Raw genomic sequence first — 22,474 nt, forward strand, 5'->3', positions numbered from 1 at the left:
GTTATAAGGGAGCCTGCTTTTAGAAATAGGTTGTGCCTGGCATTACTTGGTTGAACCTCTTTTGAAACTGTTTTGAAGTTTAAAGCTTGTTTAAGAATAAGAGAATATCAGCACTGTGCAAAGAACCCTCTACAATTCCACCTTCAATGATAAAAGTAAACCCCAGATCATGATCAACAGCTTTCATGCAAATGTAGTCATCATACAATTCTGAACACATTCGTGTTTAAACATTTCTCAGATGATTGTAAATATATTTAATGCATTCTATCCATGATTTGTGCATGTGTATTTAAATGTGAAGTAATATCACTTAATGTACAATCTGGGCTGAAAAAACACTACAATCAAGTAGGCTGTAATAACTTAGTCTAACATTCATTTCAATGTGGGTGCAAGTAATTTTTGCAGGGGAATATAGCTACACGCTACCTTTGACTTGTGCACAAGTCCACATTGAACCTAGATCTTATAAGGGGGCAACAAAAACAAAGGATCCAGTCAAAGCAGTCTCCAGCTTGTCACCTACTGGACAATAGGGATATTAGTATTGGTCTTGTGAATAAAGGGGTGTTTTGCTTGAGCATAATCCATACAGTAGGGCCCAATGAGTGGTGAACATTTAGCATCAGATGGCTTTACAATCATAGGAAATAGTGTCCCATACAATGAAAGTGTGAGGAAATTCAATTGAACAATTTGTGTCAAAGATAAGTACCTCCCTGTATCTCATGCCTCCCTCTACAGCCTGTTATTCCTAGCCTTGACATGACTGTGTAGCATGACAAGCACTAACAGTGTCTCACCACTTAATGTTATATTAACCATACTACTTACTTAGGAACCATGCCTACAAGCCGATAGACAAATAAACCTATTATTGGACTAATATAAGTACATGTAGGTATGTGTTGACATCTGTCAGAGAGCTGGCAATAACATGAGGTTCAACTTGTTGCCCAGTGATTTCTCTCTCCCACACGTGGTATTTGGGGGCCTTTTATAGTAATCCACTGGGTGCCAGCTGTGACTGTGACCCGTGGGTTGTTCTGTAGCTGAACACGTGCAGCTTGGTTTAAACTGAGTATGCCTGCCTGCCCAACAGTGTGCATCTAAACATAGCATACTGGGCCCGCTTCCCCAATAGCGCTGGAATTTAGGCATACAAGTGTTTTAAAGATGCATCTTTCCTACAACGGCCGAAGACTTAAAATGTGTTTCCCGAAAACTCCATGTAGGGAGAACGTCGTCGTTGGAGCATGTGTCGATACTAATTGGATCGAAAGAAAAGCAGCGCTGATCTCGAATCAGCTTTATTTATTCAAATCCGACCTTAATTACTAAACAATACTGACAACAGATCAGCTTCTATAAAGATAATAGCCTATCACCTATGGCTGCAAATATTGATGCGGCTTATTCTAACGCTTACCCTAGAATAATGCACTAAATCAAATTTAGGCACATTGCGCACATGTTACACACCATGAAATATTTTGAGACAAAATTACACAGTAGCCTATGATTGGCAAAATAGAACTCAATTGAATGAATAGGAAATTGATTCCAATATTATTGAATTATATATGCCTATACAGTTTTCATTTCAAGCATATTTTGTATAATTCCCTTGATTGTAACAATTGCAAAGACATGGCAACTACTTGTAGTCAACTTTGTTGTGAAGTTATCGGTGGTCAGTGACAGATAAACATCTTGATTCTGTTCAGCGGAGAGACCTGTGTAGCCTATACAGTGAAAGGAAATAAATAACGACACACTTACAGTACCAGTCGAAAGATTGGACACACCTACTCATTCAAGTTTATTTATTTTTTTAAACTATTTTCTACATTGTAGAATAATAGTGAAGACATCAAAACTATGAAATAACACATATGGAATCATGTAGTAACCAAAAAAGTGTTAATCAAATCAAAACATATTTTATATTCTTCAAATAGCCACCCTTTGCCTTGATGACAGCTTTGCACACTCTTGGCATTCTCTCAACCAGCTTCACCTGGAATGCTTTTCCAACAGTCTTGAAGGAGTTCCCACATATGCTGAGCACTTGTTGGCTGCTTTTCCTTCACTCTGCCATCCGACTCATCCCAAACCATCTCAATTGGGTTGAGGTCGGGGGATTGTGGAGGCCAGGTCATCTGATGCAGCACTCCATCACTCTCCTTCTTGGTAAAATAACCCTTAAATCAAATCAAATCAAAATGTATTTGCCACATACGCCGAATACAACAGGTCTAGACATTACAGTGAAATGTTTCCTTACAAGCCCTTAACCAACAATACATTTTTTAAAGAAAAAATAAATAAAAGCAAATATCTAAAGAGCAGCAGTAAAATAAAATAACAGTAGGGAGGCTATATACAGGGGGGTACAGGTGCAGAGTCAATGTGCGGGGGCACCGGCTAGTCGAGGTAATTGAGGTAATATGTACATGTGGGTAGAGTTAAAATGACTATGCATAAATAATAAACAGAGTAGCAGCAGCGTAAAAGAGGGGGTGGGGGTGGGGGGGGGTTGACAGTCTGGGTTGACATAATTAGCTGTTCAGGAGTCTTATGGCTTGGGGGTAGAAGCTGTTGAGAAGCCTTTTGGACCTAGACTTGGCGATCCGGTACCGCGTGCCGTGCGGTAGCAGAGAGAACAGTCTATGACTAGGGTGGCTGGAGTCTTTGACAATTTTGAGGGCCTTCCTCTGACACCGCCTGGTATAGAGGTCCTGGATGGCAGGAAGCTTGGCCCCTGTGATGTACTGGGCCGTACGCACTACCCTCTGTTGTGCCTTGCGGTCGGAGGCAGAGCAGTTGCCATACCAGGCGATAATGCAACCAGTCAGGATGCTCTCGATGGTGCAGCTGTATAACTTTTTGAGGATCTGAGGACCCATGCCAAATCTTTTCAGTCTCCTGAGGGGGAATATGCTTTGTCGTGCCCTCTTCAAGACTGTCTTGGTGTGTTTGGACCATGATAGTTCATTGGTGATGTGGACACCAAGGAACTTGAAGCTCTCAACCTGTTCCACTACAGCCCCGTCGATGAGAATGGGGGCATGCTCAGTCCTCTTTTTTTGCCTGTAGTCCACAATCTTCTCCTTTGTCTTGATCACATTGAGGGAGAGGTTGTTATCCTGGCACCACACGGCCAGATCTCTGACCTCCTCCCTATAGGCTGTCTCATCGTTGTCGGTGATCAGGCCTACCACTGTTGTGTCATCAGTAAACTTAATGATGGTGTTGGAGTCGTGCCTGGCCATGCAGTCATGGGTGAACAGGGAGTACAGGAGGGGACTGAGCAAGCACCCCTGAGGGGCCCCCGTGTTGAGGATCAGTGTGGCAGATGTGTTGTTACCTACCCTTACCACCTGGGGGCGGCCTGTCAGGAAGTCCAGGATCCAGTTGCAGAGGGAGGGGTTTAGTCCCAGGATCCTTAGCTTAGTGATGAGCTTTGAGGGCACTATGGTGTTGAACGCTGAGCTGTAGTCAATGAACAGCATTCTCACGTACGTGTTCCTCTTGTCCAGGTGGGAAAGGGCAGTGTGGAGTGCAATAGAGATTGCATCATCTGTGGATCTGTTGGGGCGGTATGCAAATTGGAGTGGGTCTAGGATTTCTGGGATAATGGTGTTGATGTGAGCCATGACCAGCCTTTCAAAGCACTTCATGGCTACAGACGTGAGTGCTATGGGTCGGTAGTCATTTAGGCAGGTTATGTTAGTGTCCTTGGGCACAGGGACTATGGTGGTCTGCTTGAAACATGTTGGTATTACAGACTCAGTCAGGGACATGTTGAAAATGTCAGTGAAGACACTTGCCAGTTGGTCAGCACATGCTCGGAGTACACGTCCTGGCAATCCGTCTGGTCCTGCGGCCATGTGAATGTTGACCTGCTTAAAAGTCTTACTCACATCGGCTATGGAGAGCGTGATCACATAGTCATCTGGAACAGCTGGTGCTCCCATGCATGCTTCAGTGTTCCTTGCCCCGAAGCGAGCATACAAGTGATTTAGCTCATCTGGTAGGCTTGTGTCACTGGGCAGCTCGCGGCTGTGCTTCCCTTTGTAGTCTGTAATAGTTTTCAAGCTCTGCCACATCCGACGAGCGTCAGAGCCGGTGTAGTACGATTCAATCATAGTCCGGTATTGACTCTTTGCCTGTTTGATGGTTCGTCGGAGGGCATAGCGGGATTTCTTATAAGCGTCCGGGTTAAAGTCCCGCTCCTTGAAAGCGGCAGCTCTACCCTTTAGCTCAGTGTGGATGTTGCCTGTAATGCATGGCTTCTGGTTGGGGTATGTACGTATGGTCACTATGGGGACGACGTCATCGATGCACTTATTGATGAAGCCAGTGACTGATGTGGTGTACTCCTCAATGCTATCTGAAGAATCCCGGAACATATTCCAGTCTGTGCTAGCAAAACAGTCCTGTAGCTTAGCATCTGCGTCATCTGACCACTTTTTTATTAACCGAGTCACGGTGCTTCCTGCTTTAGTTTTTGCTTATAAGCAGGAATCAGGAGGATAGAGTTATGGTCAGATTTGCCAAATGGAGGGCGAGGGAGAGCTTTGTATGCGTCTCTGTGTGTGGAGTAAAGGTGGTCTATAGTTTTATTTCCTCTGGTTGCACATTTAACATGCTGGTAGAAATTAGGTAGAACGGATGCAAGTTCCCTTCATTAAAGTCCCCGGCCACTAGGAGCGCTGCCTCTGGATGAGCATTTTCCTGTTTACTTATGGCCTTATACAGCTCATTGAGTGCAATCTTAATGCCAGCATCGGTTTGTGGTGGTAAATAGACAGCTATGAAAAATATAGATGGAAAGTCTCTTGGTAAATAGTGTGGTCTACAGCTTATCATGAGATACTCTACCTCAGGTGAGGAAAACCTAGAGACTTCCTTAGTATTAGATTTTGTGCACCAGCTGTTGTTTACAAATGTATACAGACCGCCACCCCTTGTCTTACCGGAGTCAGCCGTTCTATCCTGCCGATGTAGTGTATTTCTCGTCAGCTGTATGTTGTCCATGTCGTCGTTCAGCCACGACTCTGTGAAACATAAGACATTACAGTTTTTAATGTCCCGTTGGTAGGACAACCGTAATCTTAGGTCGTCCAATTTGTTCTCAAATGATTGAACATTGGCTAATAGGATTTATGTGTTGGGTCATTGTCCCACTAAGCCCAAACCAGATGGGATGGCGTCTCGCTGCAGAATGCTGTGGTTGCCATGCTGGTTAAGTTTGCCTTGAATTCTAAATAAATCACAGACAGTGTCACCAGCAAAGCACCCCCACACCATAACACCTCCTCCTCCATGCTTTACGGTGGGAACTACACATGTGGAGATCATCCGTTCACCCACACCGCGTCTCACAAAGACACGGCGGTTGGAACCAAAAATCTCCAATTTGGACTCCAGACCAAAGGACACATTTCCACTGGTCTAATGTCCATTGCTCGTGTTTCTTGGCCCAAGCAGGTCTCTTCTTCTTATTGGTGTCATTTAGTAATGGTTTCTTTGCAGCAATTCGACCATGAAGGCCTGATTCACACAGTCCCATCTGAACAGTTGATGTTGAGATGTGTCTGTGACTTGAACTCTGTGAAGCATTTATTTAGGCTGCAATTTCTGAGGCTGGTAACTCTAATGAACTGATCCTCTGCAGCAAAGGTAACCCTGGGTCTTCCATTCCTGTGGTGGTCCTCATGAGAACCAGTTTCATCATAGCGCTTGATGGTTTTTGCGACTGCACTTGAAGAAACTTTCAAAGTTCTTGAAATGTTCCGTATTGATTGATCTTCATGTCTTAAGGTAATGATGGACTGTCATTTCTCTGCTTATTTGAGCTGTTCTTGCCATAATATGGACTTGGTCTTTTACCAAATAGGGCTATCTTCTGTATACCCCCCCTACCTTGTCACAACACAACTGATTGGCTCAAACGCATTAAGAAGGAAAGAAATTCCACAAATTAACTTTTAACAAGGCACACCTGTTAATTGAAATGCATTCCAGGTGACTACCTCATGAAGCTGGTTGAGAGAATGCCAAGAGTGTGCAAAGCTGTCATCAAGGCAAAGGGTGGCTATTTGAAGAATCTCAAATATAAAATATATTTTGATTTGTTTAACACCTTTTTGGTTACTACATGATTCCATATGTATTATTTCATAGTTTTGATGTCTTCACTATTATTCTACAATGTAAAAAATAGTAAAAATAAAGAAGAAACCTTGAATGAGTAAGTGTGTCCAAACTTTTGATTGGTAGTGTAATTGTTCTACGAGTGGTCTAAATTAGCGTTTTCAAGTGCAACTTTAGTAACGAAGGTTTTGGGAAACAGCGCAGAGATTTAACAATGCTCCTACCAAGGTTCCAACAATGAATTTAGCCTTAAGATGCTTTTGGGAAACCGGGTCCTGTACTGGTGGAAGCTCGGGGTGAGTATTCCACGTGAGAGAAGGCCACGCAGCTGTAGGTTGTCAGTCTCTATATTTACCCATAGGCAGAGACACAGACTATAAAAAAGCAGAACCTCCACAGTTGTCATAGCACTGAGGAAGAATATCACAGTAATTTAGGTTTTGCCCCTCTGGTTATATTAAAATAGCATGGCAGTGTAGCAAGCCACTGAAATTATGTAGTGATACTAGCAAATATAAGACATTGGAGTCTCAGAGACATAGGGAAATAAAATCACCTTTTTTTGCATCCCCATTAGCCGACGCGAATGGCGACAGCTAGTCTTACTGGGGTATGACGCATAACAAAAAAGACATTACAGACTAAATACTTTACAATTTACAAACATTTCAAAACATTAACATGTAGTGTACGTGTGTGCACATCTATCAGTTACACAGACATGTCAGTACATACACACAACAAGTAGGTCACATGGGGGAGAGGCGTTGTTTAATTATTTTTTGGGGAAACCAGGTTTGCTGTTCACTTGCGCTATATGAGATGGAAGGGAGTTCCATGCACTCATGGCTCTATATAATACTGTATGTTTCCTTGAATTTGTTCTGGACTTGGGGACTATGAAAAGACCCCTGGTGGCATATCTGGTGGGGTAAGTTTGTGTGTCAGTGCTGTGTGTAAGTTTACTATGCAAACAATTTGGAATTTCCAACACATTGTTTCTTATAAAAACCAGAAGTGATGCAGTCAGTCTTTCCTCAACTCTTAGCCAAGAGATACTGGCATTCATAATATTAATATTAACCCTCTGATTACAATAAAGAGCAAGAAATGCTTCTCTGTTCTGGGCCAGCTGCATCTTAACTAGGTCTTTCTTTGCAGCACTTGACTATATGACTGGACAATAATCAAGATAAGATTAAACTAGAGCCTACATTACTTGCTTTGTGTGGTGTCAGACCTCTCCCCATCTTTACAACCATTGAATCTACAGTGGGGGAAAAAAGTATTTAGTCAGTCACCAATTGTGCAAGTTCTCCCACTTAAAAAGATGAGAGAGGCCTGTAATGTTCATCATAGGTACACGTCAACTATGACAGACAAATTGAGAAAAAATAATCCAGAAAATCACATTGTAGGATTTTTAATGAATTTATTTGCAAATTATGGTGTAAAATAAGTATTTGGTCACCTACAAACAAGCAAGATTTCTGGCTCTCACAGACCTGTAACTTCTTCTTTAAGAGGCTCCTCTGTCCTCCACTCGTTACCTGTACTAATGGCACCTGTTTGAACTTGTTATCAGTATAAAAGACACCTGTCCACAACCTCAAACAGTCACATTCCAAACTCCACTATGGCCAAGACCAAAGAGCTGTCAAAGGACACCAGAAACAAAATTGTAGACCTGCACCAGGCTGGGAAGACTGAATCTGCAATAGGTAAGCAGCTTGGTTTGAAGAAATCAACTGTGGGAGCAATTATTAGGAAATGGAAGACATACAAGACCACTGATAATCTCCCTCGATCTGGGGCTCCACGCAAGATCTCACCCCGTGGGGTCAAAATGATCACAAGAACGGTGAGCAAAAATCCCAGAACCACACGGTGGGACCTAGTGAATGACCTACAGAGAGCTGGGACCAAAGTAACAAAGCCTACCATCAGTAACACACTACGCCGCCAGGGACTCAAATCCTGCAGTGCCAGACGTGTCCCTCTGCTTAAGCCAGTACATGTCCAGGCCCGTCTGAAGTTTGCTAGAGTGCATTTGGATGATCCAGAAGAGGATTGGGAGAATGTCATATGGTCAGATGAAACCAAAATAGAACTTTTTGGTAAAAACTCAACTCGTCGTGTTTGGAGGACAAAGAATGCTGAGTTGCATCCAAAGAACACCATACCTACTGTGAAACATGGGGGTGGAAACATCATGCTTTGGGGCTGTTTTTCTGCAAAGTGACCAGGACGACTGATCTGTGTAAAGGAAATAATGAATGGGGCCATGTATCGTGAGATTTTGAGTGAAAACCTCCTTCCATCAGCAAGGGCGTTGAAGATGAAACGTGGCTGGGTCTTTCAGCATGACAATGATCCCAAACACACCGCCCGGGCAACGAAGGAGTGGCTTCGTAAGAAGCATTTCAAGGTCCTGGAGTGGCCTAGCCAGTATCCAGATCTCAACCCCATAGAAAATCTTTGGAGGGAGTTGAAAATCCGTGTTGCCCAGCGACAGCCCCAAAACATCACTGCTCTAGAGGAGATCTGCATGGAGGAATGGGCCAAAATACCAGCAACAGTGTGTGAAAACCTTGTGAAGACTTACAGAAAACGTTTGACCTGTGTCATTGCCAACAAAGGGTATATAACAAAGTATTGAGAAACTTTTGTTATTGACCAAATACTTATTTTCCACCATAATTTGCAAATAAATTCATTAAAAATCCTACAATGTGATTGTCTGGATTTTTTTTTCTCATTTTGTCTGTCATAGTTGACGTGTACCTATGATGAAAATTACAGGCCTCTCTCATCTTTTTAAGTGGGAGAACTTGCACAATTGGTGGCTGACTAAATACTTTTTTCCCCACTGTATATGTTTTGACAATGACAGTTTACAATCTAAGGTAACACCAAGTAATTTAGTCTCGTCAACTTGTTCAACCATTCATTACCAGATTCAGGTCTAGAACTTAGGGAATGATTTGTACCAAATACAATGCTCTTAGTTTTAGATATGTTCAGGACCAGTTCATTACTGGCCACCCATTCCAAAACTGACTGTAACTCTCTGTTACAGGTTTCAGTGACTTCATTAGCTATGGTTGCTGACATGTAGATGGTTGAATCCTCAGCATACTTGGACCACATGCTTTGTTTAATACCAGTGGCAGGTCATTGGTAAAAATAGAAAAGAGTAGAGGGCCTGGAGGGCTGCCCTGCGGTACACCACACTTTACATGTTTGACATTAGAGAAGCTTCCATTAAAGAAAACCCTCAGTTCTATTATATAGATAGCTCTGAATCCACGATATGGCAGAGGTTGAAAAGCCATTACACATACATTTTCTCAACAACAGGTTGTGGTCAATAATATCAAAAGCTGCACTGAAATCTTCTTATCAATTTCTTTCAATCAATCATCAGTCAATTGTGTCAGTGCCGTACATGTTGAGTGCCCTTCTCTATAAGCATGCTGAAAGTCTGTTGATAATTTGTTTACAGAGAAATAGCATTGTATTTGGTTAAACACAATTTTTTCCAACAGTTTGCTAAGAGCTGGCAGCAAGCTGATAGGTCTGCTGTTAGAACCAATAAAGGCAGCTTTACCACTCTTGGGTAGCGGAATGAATGACTTCCCTCCGGGCCTGAGGACAAACACTTTCCTCTAGGCTCAGATTAAAGAATGACAGATAGGAGTGGCTAAAGAGTCAGCTACCATCCTTGGTAGCTTTCCATCCAGTGGTCCTCTGTAGCTCAGCTGGTAGAGCATGGCGCTTGTAACGCCAAGGTAGTGGGTTCGATCCCTGGGACCACACAAAAATGTATGCATGCATGACTGTAAATCGCTTTGGATTAAAGCGTCTGCTAAATGGCATATTATTATCTAAGTTGTCAATGCCAGGAGGTTTGTCATTATTTAGCGATAACAATTTTTCCACCTTTCCCACACTAACTTACAATGCTTTTCTTTCATTACTTGTTTATTTATGCATGAATACGATGGCTCACTGTTCGTTGTTGGCATTATGAAACAACAAGTTTGCCCACATTGCCAATGAAGTAATCATTAAAATAATTGGCAACATCAAATGGTTTTGTGATGAATAAGCCATCTGATTCAATGAAAGATGGAGTTGAATTTGTCTTTCTGCCCATAATTTCATTTAAAGTACTGCAAAAAAAAATCCCATTATTCTTTATATCATTGATCTTGGCTTCATAATACAGTTTCTTCTTCTTTTTGTTGAGTTTAGTCACATAATTTCTCAATTTGCAGTAAGTCAGCCAGTCAGATGTGCAGCCAGACTTATTAGCTACTCGTTTTGCCCCATCTCTTTCAACCATACAGTTTTTCAATTGCTTATCAATCCATGGAGCCTTAACAATTCTAACAGTCAGTTTCTTAACAGGTGCATGTTTATCAGTAATTGGAAGAAGCAATTTCATAAATTCATCAAGTGCAGCGTCTGGATGTTCCTTATTAATCACATCAGACCAACAAATATTTTTAACATCATCCACATAAGACTCACAGCAAAATATATCTTACACACTATTTTAGGCTCATATTTTTGGAACTTTGGCTTTCCTGTATATAGCCACTATATTGTGATCACTGCAGCCAATGGGTACGGATACAGCTTTAGAACAAAGTTCTACAGTATTAGTAAAAATGTGATCAATACATGTAGATGATCTTGTTCCTGTAGTGTTTGTACACACCCTGGTAGGTTGATTAATAACCTGAATCAGATTACAGTCACTGGTTACAGTGAGAAGCTTCCTCTTGAGCAGACAGCTTGATGAAAACCTGTCAATATTCAGGTCCCCAAGAAAGTAGACCTCTCTGTTTACATCACATACACTATCAAGCATTTCACACACATTATTTAGATACTATTAGCACTTTGTGGTCTATAGCAAGACCCCAAAATAATAGGCTTTAGATGAGGCAAGTGAACCTGCAACCACAACACTTCAATATCTCTAAGCATTACAGGGATATGGCTCTGAATATATACACCAACACCTCTCCCATAAGCATTCCTGTATCTTATATATATGTTATATCCTTGTATTGCTACAAAGGAATTATCTAAGTGAATCTCAGAAATGGCTAATGTGGCGATTCTGCAATTCCTTCCCCAACAATGTTGTTCCACCTTGATTGTCCATCGAGATAATCTGATTTCTCAGTCATTGTAATCATGGATTCACATCCAGAACTCATGTCCTGTCCTCTCTCAATGATTTACAGATTGCTGTCATCTTGCAGTTTTGTTTAAACTCATCGAGCTGACCCTTGGAGAACTGTAAACTGTTCTTCAGGTCCTGGACCCCTCCGTTCATTCTTTAATTAGTTGACTCCACCAGTATTTGGACAACACTTGAAGCCATTTTCTTGTTGTAACAACTGCTTGTAGAACTATTTTTGTAGGTTTAAAAGATCATTCACCAGTGATAGATAGGCACCACGGTCCTCCCACTGGCTTTTGTCTTTGTCATGGTAGCAACGCAGGCTACACGGTTACCCCTCGTAGTTCCAGACAGGGCAGGTCGCAGGGAAGATTGAAACAGCAGGGATCTAGACAGCCACAAGCCCGGGACAATCCGCGGTCACAGCCACAAGGGATAACCGTGTCGCAGGCTGCGTTCAAGCCCTCAAGAAAACCCCACTAGCTTGATAGCAGCTAGGCTAGCTGCTACACCAAGCAGCTCCTCAGACCCTTGGTCGGCAGGATCCCTGGACAGATAGTTGCTGGGACCGCTGCTGACGACAACCGCGTCGCAGGATCCCCCCCCCCCAAAAAGGTAGCGAGCTAGTAACCAAACTTTTTCAGTAGAACAGTTAAGACTTTCAAAACAAACCATGCCCTCCCTCATTCAACAGGAAGTTAAAAGAACACCCTATGTTCTGTGAGACAGGTAACTCTCGATCCACGATTTGAGTTAAATAAATTGCCACGGAGTACATGATTCTATAGCTCTGTACATAATTTTATTTACATGGTACAATTTTGCTGTAATGTTGGGTAACAAGATTATATGTGCGGTACATAAATATAAAGATGGTTTGTACAAACTTGCATAACTAAAAAGGGTTCAAATGAAAAGGTGAAATCTCACAGCCCTACCGAGAGACCAGCGCTGAGCAGCCAGACCAAATAAACAAAAAAAAATCTAGATCACCAAGAGTGAGTCCACTGGATCAGTTCTGACTACTGAGGAACACAAGCACTTGCATACATACACAATACTCAGCCACCATCCATTCAGCCATCCTGGAAAATGGCATACATCAGACACTTGTGTTTAATACATAGCATGTGATACGCACTCCACAATAAAATTCTGAAATAGATCAGCACACATACATTAAAAAAAAAAAAAAAAAAGAGGGAAATATTGATCAAAAGATTAGTGGACCTAACCCTTCCAACCTCAGCAATCTAGTTAATTTAGGCTATTTGTCATTGATACAACAACCCAAGCAAAACACCCCATATCCTCAGGAAAACAGATACGAGAAGAAAAAAAAAAAAAGAGCACAGAATGGGCATCACTGTCACATGACCAGAGTGGCTGGATGAGTGAAGTCCTATGACCTGGATCTCAATTGCAGGAAGTGAGCGGTCTTCCGCCAGTCTCCCATCCAGCCAGCCAGAGGCAGCCCCAAGTTTCCCCTTCAAATACACATTACATCACAGCATCAGACCTAAATACTTCTTTAGAAAACCATCTTTAACGAATACAAGTAAACCTAAGCAATGGTTTTTAGTGCAGCACACATTGCAGGAAGAACGAACCAGTGGAGTAGGCTTGTATGACTACACTGATATTCTGTTTGATTCAGATGAGAGCCTATAGGGTTGGAACAGAACATATCCATCCATCCTCCAAGTGTCAGGGCTAAGGGTCTGGCTGCTTTCACCATTCATACTGGATGATCATTTCATAAGCTTCTTGAACAGGTTGTTCTTTAGGTGATTAACAAATGAAGTCTTTTTTTTTTTTAAGTCACTTCTTCACATCTGATCTCACAATAGAGAAATGTGCTTGGGGGGTCTCCCCTGAATTGAGGCCCCATAGAGCACAGAAACAAACATGTCTGGTAGTACATATAAAAAAAACGGACTGATCCGGTCAGGGCTGTAACAGTCTCACAGTCCCATAGGCTACAGCGTCCCCACTCTACTCCGCAAAATCTCATAAATACAGAGAGTCAAAGTAGTAAACTCATGACAATCACAACACATCAGACCGCCTACTTGACAACAATCAGATTCCCAAAAACACTAAGAATTAAGCCAGGTCCAGGCGTCCCTGGAAAAAAGAGTGTCCTGTCTGCTGTATTTTTTAGACATTCTTTTTGTTATTTTTTATTTTTTCCTCTTCCTAAATCGTAAGCTCAGACAGAAAACAGAAGAAAAATGTGATCGTTCATGCATTGCAGACAACTGGACTCCCCCATACTGTTAAAAAAAACAAAAACAAAAAAAACTAGTCCTTTTGAACGCAGGTCAAGCGTGAGTCCTTTTTTTTTTTTTGCCAATCACTCCAAGTGTTCAAGGTCAAAGTGAGAGGAGGTCTTATATTCTCTGGATCTTGTCGGCCACCACCACAGGGTTCTCCTTGCGGATCTTGGCGGCGGCGTCGGCTTTGTAGTCATACGGGCAGTTGTGCTTGTCTGAATAACGGTGGAGTCCACAGAACAGGTTCCCACAGCGACAGTCAAAACCTGACGGAGCAAAAAAGGCACAGTGAGTCACACTAATAGACCCAGCTCATATCACCTCTGCACAGTGTATCATATACTCAATCATAGAAAGGCACATGATAAGCCACAGCCTTCTTGACTGAGGTCTGACTGAATAAGCAGCAATGTTGAGCAGTACTGGAATGTTTGTCCTCACCTGTAAGGCCAACCTTCTTGCGGCACATGAAGCACCTGTTCTTCTTCAGTTTGGTAGGTTCGGGTGATTTGGATTCGTCAATGCCAGCAGCACTGGGAGGTAAAGCTGAGGCGGTGGGCTGAGTGACCACTGGAAAGACCAGAAAAATAAAAAATAAGACCTCAAAACAACAACACTGAGCCCAGAGACTATTCACAACCACTTCCCATCACAGGCCTGTAACCACTCACGTGACCCCCCCCACCCCACCGTGAGGCACTGAACACCCATATGAATCCAACACGCACCAGGTTCTGCTTTAGGCGACGCTCCTTCCTCCTCACAGGAAATGCTCATCTCGGTCATCTGTTGGGTAACAGGAAGAGCTACTGCCCCACTACAGTGAGAGAAAGGGAGAGAATGAGAACAGGTGCTGTAGGCTACAAATCTTTAGTCCAAATCCTCCACTTCATACTAGCCATCTCATTCAGATGTAATGATATAACAAACGTGGTGCGAGAGGAGTAATTTGGTGTGACTTGGTCTTAAAGAATGGTTTCCATGGTCATTTCAGAGTAACAACAGACACTCACCTGGCAGCTTCGGTATCAGCTTCAGCAGCAGCATTATTTAAGGAAGCCTCAATTCTCTGGATGGTCGAGGCCTCCATTGTGGGGCTACTGGACACACTGCCACCTAAATGAGACAATACATGATCAGATTTACTAGGAGAAAATGCACTGACTGCAAAAACATGGAGTTATAAGGCATCTGCTTCTCAAACATAAAGATTAACAAAAACAATTATGGAGGAATGGCAGATCTTACCCATTGCACTCAGGGGGCTCACTCCATTGTTCTGTCTGGTCAAGTGGTCCTTATAGCAGACCGAGCACATGCCACTGGTCCTGGGGTTTCCAAAGAAACCACAGCCGGTGGCACAAAGCATGGGCGCTTGGCTCTGATTGGTCTCCTGTGCCATCTCTGCTGATTGAATTGTCCTGGACATAATCAAAACAGAGACTCATTAGAAAGTGGGAATACATTTTTTTTTTTAAACACGACTTTCAATATAAAGATGCCGGTCAAATGGTTTAAGAAAAAGAACAAAAATGCTTTTTTTGCTGGTCAGAGTTTTGAAAATGCAGATTTCTGAAAGCTAATGCGACCCCTGCCAATAGAAGATACTGAACCCCCAACCTAAGAAGCAACATGACTATTCCAGCATTCTCAGAACATGGCAGTTTAATCTCACTGGGCAGTCCTGGAGTCGCTGCAGCCTTGAGCTGCTTGCCGCCATTCAAAAATCACTGCCACTTCATTCAGGTTCAACCATAGATATCCCACCATTGTCCCATTACGGCGTCTGAGTGCTCGGGCAGCGCCAGGGAGGTCATCTTCATTTTTAAGTAGTCAATTTACTTGTACTACTTCTATGTTGGCAAACAATCTGAAAGGGTGCATGCACACTGCCACCTAGTCTTGTTTGAACAGGTATAAAGTAGGGTTGGGCGATGTCTGGAATGACAAATCGTCCCATCAACCTTTTATTGGATCATCAAGAACTTCAAGGAGAGGTTCAATTGCCGTGAAGAAGGGCACGTCAGGGCACCCAAGAAAGTCCAGCAAGCGCAAGGACCGTCTCCTAAAGTTGATTCAGCTGCGGGATCGGGGCACCACCAGTGCAGAGCTTGCTCAGGAATGGCAGCAGGCAGGTGTGAGTGCATCTGCACGCACAGTGAGGCGAAGACTTTTGGAGGATGGCCTGGTGTCAAGAAGGGCAGCAAAGAAGCCACTTCTCTCCAGGAAAAACATCAGGGACAGACTGATATTCTGCAAAAGGTATAGGGATTGGACTGCTGAGGACTGGGGTACACCACATCAGTCATTGGCTTCATCAATAAGTGCATCGATGACGTCGTCCCCACAGTGACCGTACGTACATACCCCAACCAGAAGCCATGGATTACAGGCAACATCCACACTGAGCTAAAGGGTAGAGCTGCCACTTTCAAGGAGCGGGACTCTAACCCGGATGCTTATAAGAAATCCCGCTATGCCCTCAGACGAACCATCAAACAGGCAAAGAGTCAATACAGGACTAAGATTGAAATCGTACTACACCGGCTCTGACGCTCGTCGGATGTGGCAGGGCTTGAGAACTATTACAGACTACAAAAGGGAAGCACAGCTGCGAGCTGCCCAGTGACAAGCCTACCAGATGAGCTATACCACTTCTATGCTCACGTCGAGGCAAGCAACACAGAAGCATGCATGAGAGCACCAGCTGTTCCGGATGACTATGTGATCACGCTCTCCGTTGCCGATGTGAGTAAGACTTTTAAGCAGGTCAACATTCACAAGGCCACAGGGCCAGACGGATTACCAGAACGTGTCTTCCGAGCATGTGCTGACCAACTGGCAAGTGTCTTCACTGACATTTTCAACATGTCCCTGACTGAGTCTGTAATACCAACATGTTTCAAGCAGACCACCATAGTCCCCATGCCCAAGGACACCAAGATAACCTGCCTAAATGACTACCGACCGTAGCACTGACATCTGTAGCCATGAAGTGCTTTGAAAGGCTGGTCATGGCTCACATCAACACCATTATCCCAGAAACCCTAGACCCACTCCAATTTGCATACCGGCCTAACAGATCCACTCTATTGCACTCCACACTGCCCTTTCCCACCTGGACAAGAGGAACACCTACGTGAGGAAGCTATTCATTGACTACAGCTCAGCGTTCAACACCATAGTGCCCTCAAAGCTCATCACTAAGCTAAGGATCCTGGGACTAAACACCTCCCTCTGCGACTGGATCCTGGACTTCCTGACAGGAGGCCCCGAGGTGGTAAGGGTAGGTAACAACACATCTGCCATGCTGATCCTCAACACGGGGGCCCCTCAGGGATGCGTGCTCAGTCCCCTCCTGTACTCCCTGTTCACCCATGACTGCATGGCCAGGCACAACTCCAACACCATCATTAAGTTTACTGACGACACAACAGTGGTAGGCCTGATCACCGACAACGATGAGACAGCCTATAGGGAGGAGGTCAGAGATCTGGCCGTGTGGTGCCAGGATAACAACCTCTCCCTCAACTTGACCAAGACAAAGGAGATGATTGTGGACTACAGAAAGAAAAAAAGAGGACTGAGCACGCCCCCATTCTCATCGACAGGGCTGTAGTGGAACAGGTTGAGAGCTTCAAGTTCCTTGGTGTCCACATCACCAATGGACTATCATGGTCCAAACACACCAAGACAGTTGTGAAGACGGCACGACAAAGTCTATTCCCCCTCAGGAGACTGAAAAGATTTGGCATGGGTCCTCAGATCCTCAAAAAGTTATACAGCTGCACCAATCGATAGCATCCTGACTGGTTGCATCACCGCCTGGTATGGCAACTGCTCTGCCTCCGACCGCAAGGCACTACAGAGGGTAGTGCGTACCCAAGCTTCCTGCCATCCAGGACCTCTATTACATTTACCCGGCGGTGTCAGAGGAAGGCCCTCAAAATTGTCACAGACTCCAGCCACCCTAATCATAGACTGTTCTCTCTGCTACCGCACGGCAAGCGGTACCGGAGTGCCAAGTCTAGGTCCAAAAGGCTTCTCAACAGCTTCTACCCCCAAGCCATAAAACTCCTGAACAGCTAATCATGGCTACCCGGACTATTTGCACTGCCCCCCACCCAATCTTTTTACACTGCTGCTACTAATTATTTATGCATAGTCACTTTAACTCTACCCACATGTACATATTACCTCGACTAGCCGTTGCCCCCGCACATTGACTCTGCACCGGTACCCCCCTGTATATAGCCTCCCTACTGTTATTTTACTTCTGCTCAACACTTTTTTGTTGTTGTTGTTTTATTTTACTTTTTTTATTTAAGAAAATAAATGCATTGTTGGTTAAGGGCTGTAAGTAAGCATTTCACGGTAATGTCTACACCTGTTGTATTCGGCACATGTGGCAAATAAAATTTGATTTCAAGTCATTCTCTCTGATGAATCCCCTTTCCGATTGTTTGAGGCATCCGGAAAACACCTTGTCCGGAGAAGACAAGGTGAGCACTACCATCAGTCCTGTGTCATGCCAACAGTAAAGCATCCTGAGAACATTCATGTGTGGGGTTGCTTCTCAGCCAAGGGAGTGGGCTCACTCATAATTTTGCCTAAGATCACAGCCATGAATAAAGAATGGTACCAACACATCCTCAGAGAGCAACTTCTCCCAACCATCCAAGAACAGTTTGGTGACGACCAATGCCTTTTCCAGCATGATGGAGCACCTTGCCATAAGGCAAAAGTGATAACTAAGTGGCTCGGGGAACAAAACATCAAAATGTTGGGTCCATGGCCAGGAAACTCCCCAGAACTTAATCCCATTGAGAACTTCTGGTCGATCCTCAAGAGGCAGGTGGACAAACAAAAACCCACAAATTCTGACAAACTCCAAGCATTGATTATGCAAGAATGGGCTGCCATCAATCAGGATGTGGCCCAGAAGTTAATTGACAGCATGCCAGGGCGGATTGCAGAGGTCTTGAAAATTGAATTTCTTTCCTTCTTAATGCGTTTGAGCCAATCAGTTGTGTTGTGACACCATATATATATATATATATATATATATATATATATATATATATTAGAATTTGGCCTACTACTATAGCCCAGAGAAATGCATTGAATAACACATTCATAAATGGCAAAAAACAAAATCATAAGAAACAAGGTTTTGAAGTGTTTATCTTACATCTAGGAGATACAAGAAAGTTCAAGATAGATAGATACACACTGAACAAAAATATAAAACAACATGTAAAGTGTTGGTCCCATGTTTCAGAAGCTGAAATAAAAAATTCCAGACATTTTCCATAAGCACAAAAACCTTATTCCTCCCAAATTGTGTGCACAAATTTGTTTCCATCCCTGTTAGTGAGCATTTCTCCTTTGCCAAGATAATCCATCCACCTGACAGGTGTGGCATATCAAGAAGCTGATTAAACAGAACGATCATTACACAGGTGCACCTTTTGCTGGGGACAATAAAAGGGCGCTCTAAAATGTGCAGTTTTGTCACAACACAATGCCACAGATGTCTCAAGTTGAGGGAGCGTGCAATTGGAATGCTGACTGCAGGAATATCCACCAGAGGTGTTGCCAGATAATTGAATGTTCATTTCTCTACCTTTTGGCGCCATCTGCTTCATCTGGGCGGCAGGTAGCTTAGTGGTTAAGAGCGTTGTACCAGTAACCGAAAGGTCGCTGGTTCTAATCCCCAAGCCGACTAGGTGAAAAATCTGTCGATGTGCCCTTGAGCAAGGCACTTAACCCTAATTGCTCCTGTAAGTCGCTCTGGATAAGAGCGTCTGCTAAATGACCAATTTATATTATTATTTTATTTATATCTACATTGTACTCTTACATTATGTTAATAGTAGGCTAAGTCTACCTACCACATTTATTAAAATAGGCTATGGCAAATAAGAATAGGTAGGTAATTTGGCATGTTGCCTGGCTGTGCCCTGTTGTGCGCTGCCAGTTATGTTAAAACAAGCTAAACTAGCGTCCGTTAAAAACCAAACTAGCGTCTGTCACATCACGATGTTGTCGTCAAACGATGGTTGTCAAACATCGTAGTATCGCCCAACCCTTATATAAAGTCAAGGTTGGTGATATACTGACATCTGCAGTTATGGAATGTTTCCTCACAAGTATAATTCAGTGTCACTTCCTTCCTGGTGACCTGGATGGAATTATGTGATCCCTCCATAACCCATAGGAAGTCCCACTCAGTTGACTATTTAAAAATTGTGAAAGTCCTCAATGGCGCTGCCCATGCTAAAAACAGGCTTTTGGGCACTAGAGTCCTCTATCTATGGGTTCAACTCAAGTGAACTCGCTTACTCCGTACATCACAGGGTCAGAGGGGGTTTATTTTCAGATGCATTTTAAGTTCTCTAAAGCTGAGATTTTATCATCTCAGGGGTTCAATAGCCTCGCTGTCTGCAGGCATTTTTTCTCTCAACTTCATCGGCATCTGTTAGTCAGCCACTCTTTCAGCACTATGCTTATCAGTTGGGGTTTAGGCCTAGTTAAAGTTTAAACCTGGATAGCACCACCAGTGAGCTCATCACAGTAAATGTGTGGCTGCCTGCATGGTTATCGTCAACACAAGGTCAACAGACAAGACAGGAGTCTTTAAACAGATGGTGGGATGTGCAAACAGTCTTCAATCATTGGCAAGAAGCAACCAGTCCTTCTGGTTGCATCACTCACTATCACATCCAGAGCTATACGGAGTGGTGTGTGAGCCTTTCCCCAACCCAGAGCGTTCTGATCAGCTACCCAATTTCACAAGAAAAGGGACAAACAACTGGAATAGTGGTACAGTATGACAGTCTTATAAGGCAGGTTGACAAATACCCCAAAATTAAGCAGCCAGTTTCCATTAGCCTAACCGTAGCCCACCAGTCTGTTCATGGAAGAACATGAAAAGCAAGTGTTGAGGCACTTGTATCAGTCTTCTAGGAACCGAGGGGCCCCAATGCAGGGGGAAGTCCATGCCACGCTTTCTAGCGAAATGCTGAGGTTTCCCCCAGAAAGGCACTTTGTCGCCCCATCACGTGTATGCCTGCTGACTGCAGTGCTCTTTGCTGTCCCATACTCGCATGGACGGGGTATTAGCTTTCGCCTGTCACAAGGGTGCAATGTGACAGGCTGATCTCAAAGGCGCACTCACACGACCTCGCTACGCTATTTATAGGCAACCCTGGAAGCCCCACTAAGGTTTGGTTACGTCACCAAACCTTAGTGCCTGCTCACAGTAAGACGGGTGCGTTCGTTTATTGCTACAGGAACGTGTGGAGGCGCTCACGGTTTGACTGAGATATGTTAATGTTGCAATGTTTACATTTACATACAAGCTGCAATACCACACACGCCTTTAATTGTATTGATAAGAGAGGCGGCTTTGCGTTATAGATATAATAACCCATGTGTTGCTAGGTAGCTACATTTATAAGCCAACTCTTATATCAAAATAATTAAATATGTGCGGTCTGCCATACTGATATGAGCCCCTCGTTAAACTGATAATGTTCGATACAGACAGTATCCATTTAATACATCCCCCAAACAGACTGGCAAGCTAGCTGGGACAACAGTTCTGGCTGAGTCAGACGGTGCAGTGCCAGCAGAGCTAGAGGCCTCCGCTCGACTGCTCTTTAAACCACTGAGTCACGCTAGGCTACGTAGCTAGTGAAGATCGTAATTCCGACATCTAGCTAAGTTAGTTAGCCTAACGTCACTGTACTAGCAAACAACGTCGTGATATCTGTTCAGCTAACTACAAATGAAATAATCATACAGCAGTAATTATTAATATGATCCAGCGAGATATCTAGTGAAATGTGGTTCTTCCAAGTCAAGATGATAACGTTAGCTTAGGTTAGCGCTTTGTCTTTCCCTTTTGTTCCGGTCAGATCTTCCTATTTTGACAATTCAACATGAACAAATGTAGTTAATCAAATAATCTATGCATCTGTAGTTATCGTCAAATAAAACGGATGTCAATTTGAACAGACTTAAGTACGTTAACCATGTAAAATATTCGAAGGTTGAGCAGGTTGCCTCGAGTTGACCCACATCACACTCAAGCTAGCTTAGCAAACTATCATCTACGATGCATACGAAATCAGATGGTTGCCGTTTTAGATCAGGTGGCTAACTAGTCACCGCTGGCTCATGAGAAGCCTTTTCTTTTTGACGATAAGGCCATCTAGCTAACAATTGTTTTCCGAAGTTAAGGCTTCTTTATTAAAAAATAATAATTGTTTTGACCCCCCCAAATAAACAGCTATCTAACGTTAGCTAGAGTAACTTAGCCACTCATTTATTGGGGGAAAAAAGTAAATTGGCTGTCTTTAACTAGCTAGCCGTTTACCCGCATCGTTTAATCGAAAAGTAATGAAACTGGGTTAAATTTGCTTTGACGGACCTGTATAGCTAGTTAACGTTAGAAAATATTTTAAATTAGTGTAAAACTAGCTCGTTAGCTACCGTTATCGATACCCTCTCCTTCAGACACTAACAGCCAGCAACGTTCGTCAATCAACAATACTTTGCTTTACATAACGCGCAAGCTAGTTGGCTGGCAAATATTTTTTAAAGGCATTTCACTTAACTTACCTTTAGAACTAATGTTTTTGCTCTATAACGTTAGTGGGTCGTTCGCTGTACCAAAAGTCCTGGCAGACTCTCCGTTCCCCTTTCTGCGATACCAAGGGCTCCGTCTGAATTTAAGCCCCCTAGCGTAGCTATTGACTGTTTTCCGCTTTTTTTTTTTTTGTGCCTTTTTTAGTACGAGTGGTACCATACGTCATGGAAAATAGCA

At 43.3% G+C, this 22,474-nt stretch overlaps 1 protein-coding gene across 1 annotated transcript; it reads right to left on the minus strand.

Moving 5' to 3' along the window:
* Positions 1 to 12,145: 12,145 nt before the first annotated feature.
* On the minus strand, positions 12,146 to 22,417 carry LOC121582542 (AN1-type zinc finger protein 5-like). The gene is made up of 6 exons (XM_041898417.2): positions 22,270 to 22,417; positions 14,890 to 15,062; positions 14,655 to 14,757; positions 14,370 to 14,458; positions 14,083 to 14,211; positions 12,146 to 13,907 (listed from the first exon to the last, which is right to left on the minus strand). The coding sequence occupies exons 2-6, from the start codon at positions 15,041 to 15,043 to the stop codon at positions 13,759 to 13,761; spliced, it is 624 nt and encodes a 207-aa protein (XP_041754351.2). The 5' UTR covers positions 15,044 to 15,062; positions 22,270 to 22,417; the 3' UTR covers positions 12,146 to 13,758.
* Positions 22,418 to 22,474: the final 57 nt, after the last annotated feature.

Source organism: Coregonus clupeaformis, unplaced genomic scaffold (genome assembly GCF_020615455.1).
Source record: "Coregonus clupeaformis isolate EN_2021a unplaced genomic scaffold, ASM2061545v1 scaf0448, whole genome shotgun sequence".
NCBI lineage: Eukaryota > Metazoa > Chordata > Actinopteri > Salmoniformes > Salmonidae > Coregonus > Coregonus clupeaformis.